The sequence below is a fragment of the Trichosurus vulpecula genome, chromosome 7 (assembly GCF_011100635.1).
Source record: "Trichosurus vulpecula isolate mTriVul1 chromosome 7, mTriVul1.pri, whole genome shotgun sequence".
Lineage (NCBI taxonomy): Eukaryota > Metazoa > Chordata > Mammalia > Diprotodontia > Phalangeridae > Trichosurus > Trichosurus vulpecula.
Genome location: NC_050579.1, coordinates 95,156,506 through 95,159,507, shown reverse-complemented (window position 1 = coordinate 95,159,507; position 3,002 = coordinate 95,156,506). Strand labels below are relative to the sequence as shown.

The following is a 3,002-nucleotide window of genomic DNA, read 5'->3' as shown; positions in this document are numbered from 1 at the left end:
ATTCTTTTGTTCAATATTCCTGTCTTTATTGTGTTTTTCCTGTCAGCCACAAAATCACTAATCTCCCTGTTTTTACTTATTAAAACACTGGTTCAACATAGAAGCTTACAGATAACCATCTTCTAAGATAAAATAGGGGTCAAGCTTCCTAAGTGGCTGTGTGTTGACAACCTTTTATTCTGTCATTGCTTCCAGGTTAATTCTTTGTTAAATGTCTAACAGCAGTGTTCTTGTTTTGTTTTCTTGGATGTTTTCATCTATATGTTATATATTTCTGAAAATATATCCTACTTATACTTAGCATATGTCACCTAGAGAGTGTGTTTAAATACAATAACTAGCTTGACTAGGTATTTAACTTAATAAGGGATATCTCAGATCTAAATGCTTTTAGCTGATTTTCTTTTCTGTCTTTTTTTTCTGGCTTGGTTTGTCTTTAGTGTACTTGCTTTCTTAAGCATTGATAAAATAGCTTACGTTTGGAAAGAGAAAAAAACAATTTTACTGTGTACTCCTTATTGAGTATTAATTTTGGCTTTTGTTTTGTGAGGTCAGTTGAGTTCATCTCAGTTATAAAGGCAGGAAAATGAGATATAGAAAGGTGAATTGGATTTCTTTTTTTTAATGTTGTATTGATATATTTTTGTCTCTATATCAACTTCATTTCCAAATAGAGCCTTCTCTTCTACTACCCAGAGCACTATCTCCTTAACAGACTAAAAAGAGAAAAAAAAGATTGAAACATTTTCTGCAAAACTAATCTACATGTCAGTTGAGTGAGAATATATGTGACGTTCCACAGCCATAGTTCTGCCACCCTCTCTTCAATGAAGAGATGGAGGTGCATTTTCTTACCATTTCCTCCAGGCCAAGTTTGACTATTATACTTAGCATTCAGTTCCTTCCTTCCTACTTTCTTTTTTTTCTTTTTTATTCTTTCTTTTTATATTGTTGTAGTCATCATAAATATTATTTTGCTGGTTCTATATCAATTCATATGAGTCTTTCTGTGCTTCTCTGTAGACAGTTGACTTTCTCCGAGCCAAACAGAAAGTTTTGCCTAGGAACTGAACAATTTTCAACATGGTGCTCTGCTTCCTCTCCCTCTTCCTCTCCCTCTCCCTCTCCCCCACTCCCCCTCCTCCTTCCCCTTCCCCCCTCCCCCTCCCTCCCCCCCCTTTTATTTTTTGCAATGGGCACTCATCCCACTGCTGATTAATATGGCAACTCTGGCCTGTTTTGTTTCTGACCTGAATTGGTTTGCCCTTTCTTAGGCAGCTTGGTTTCTCCCCTTCCCTACCACCTGACATCCCCTCCCGCCAAGGACTTACTGCCATATTGTTGCCACACAATATGGACACCTGATCATCTTAGCCTATTGTAGCTCAGAACTCCCAAGTTCAAGTGATCCACCATCCTCAGCCTCCCCAGTAGCAGGCATTATAGTGTTTGCCACTGTGCTGGGCAAGCTGGTGCTTTAACTATGATCCTTCTAGCTCTGATTAAGTGTATTAATATAGAATTCCAGAGATAATGGGGATAATGAAAGGTCACCAAGTCAGCCTTCCCCATCGCTGCCATTCTCAGAAAGAAATTGTATTGCCTCTCTTTAAAAAGGTTTATAGCATACATGTTATAACTATTCATGTTGAATTTCTCTCTCCTGTTCAGACTCACTGATTGCATGGCATATTTTTGGACCTGTTCACAGAAAAGAAGCCCCACTCTAAGACTTCCTCATGGATGAGGCAAACCTCACATCACTTGTCCCTGAAACACCAGGGAACACTTCTACCAACAGGAACACATCCACAGGAGATGTGGATCGGAAAATCCCAATCGTGCACTGGGTCATCTTGAGTATCTCCCCATTGGGATTTGTCGAAAATGGAATTCTTCTGTGGTTTCTCTGTTTTCGGATGAGGAGAAACCCCTTCACAGTCTACATCACCCACCTATCTATTGCCGACATTTCTCTACTGTTTTGTATCTTTATTTTATCCGTTGACTATGCTCTAGATTATGAGCTATCTTCTGGGTATTATTATACCATTGTCACATTATCGGTGACCTTTCTGTTTGGCTACAACACTGGCCTCTACCTTCTAACAGCCATCAGCGTAGAACGTTGTCTATCAGTCCTGTACCCGATCTGGTACCGATGTCACCGCCCTAAACACCAGTCTGCTTGTGTTTGTGGCCTGCTCTGGGCTCTTTCTTGCTTGGTGACCACCATGGAGCACGTCATGTGCATTGACATTGGAAGAAAGGGCCACTCCCAGAGTGACTGCCGGGCAGTGATTATCTTCATCTCCATCTTGAGCTTCCTAGTGTTCACACCTCTCATGGTGGTATCCAGCGTGATCCTGGTGGTGAAGATCCGAAGGAATAGCTGGACTTCTCATTCATCCAAGCTGTACATAGTCATCATGGTCACCATTATCATCTTCCTCATTTTTGCCATGCCCATGAGACTTCTTTACCTCCTGTACTATGAGTACTGGTCAAGGTTTGGGAACATGCACCATATTTCCCTTCTCTTCTCTACCATCAATAGCAGTGCAAACCCTTTTATTTACTTCTTTGTGGGCAGCAGTAAGAAGAAACCATTTAAGGAGTCTTTAAAGGTAGTACTGAACAGGGCTTTCAAAGATGAGATGCAACTAAGACGCCAGGAAGACAACCCTAATGCTATTGCTGTTGAGACTGTGGTCTGAAGCTCGGGAATTAAACCATGGGGATTAAGCAAACATTTCCTAGACAAGTCCTGGAATGCTTTTTAAGCCATAGTATGGCATAGCAGGTGTCCTTACCGGATGCAGGTATATGGTTGGATTGTACCATGTACATGTACATAGCTTCTGGAACTGCCTAGACCTACATCATGCCTCAATTTTGTACCCATCACAACACCTTCTTCTCTTACCTCTAAGGTTTTGTGACAGCATTACCCCAAGGAGCTGTAAAAAAACTTTTAGTTGAAAGATTTACAAATATTCCCA

At 40.7% G+C, this 3,002-nt stretch overlaps 1 protein-coding gene across 1 annotated transcript; it reads left to right on the top strand.

The window, feature by feature from the left end:
- Window positions 1-1,739: 1,739 nt before the first annotated feature.
- MAS1 (MAS1 proto-oncogene, G protein-coupled receptor) lies at window positions 1,740-2,717 on the top strand. Its single transcript, XM_036767744.1, has one exon. The coding sequence runs from the start codon at window positions 1,740-1,742 to the stop codon at window positions 2,715-2,717; it is 978 nt and encodes a 325-aa protein (XP_036623639.1).
- The last annotated feature ends 285 nt before the right edge of the window (window positions 2,718-3,002 follow it).

Excerpts from the sequence above, each read along its gene's own strand:
- MAS1 (XM_036767744.1), top strand. The coding sequence starts at position 1,740 with ATGGATGAGGCAAACCTCACATCACTTGTCCCTGAAACACCAGGGAAC.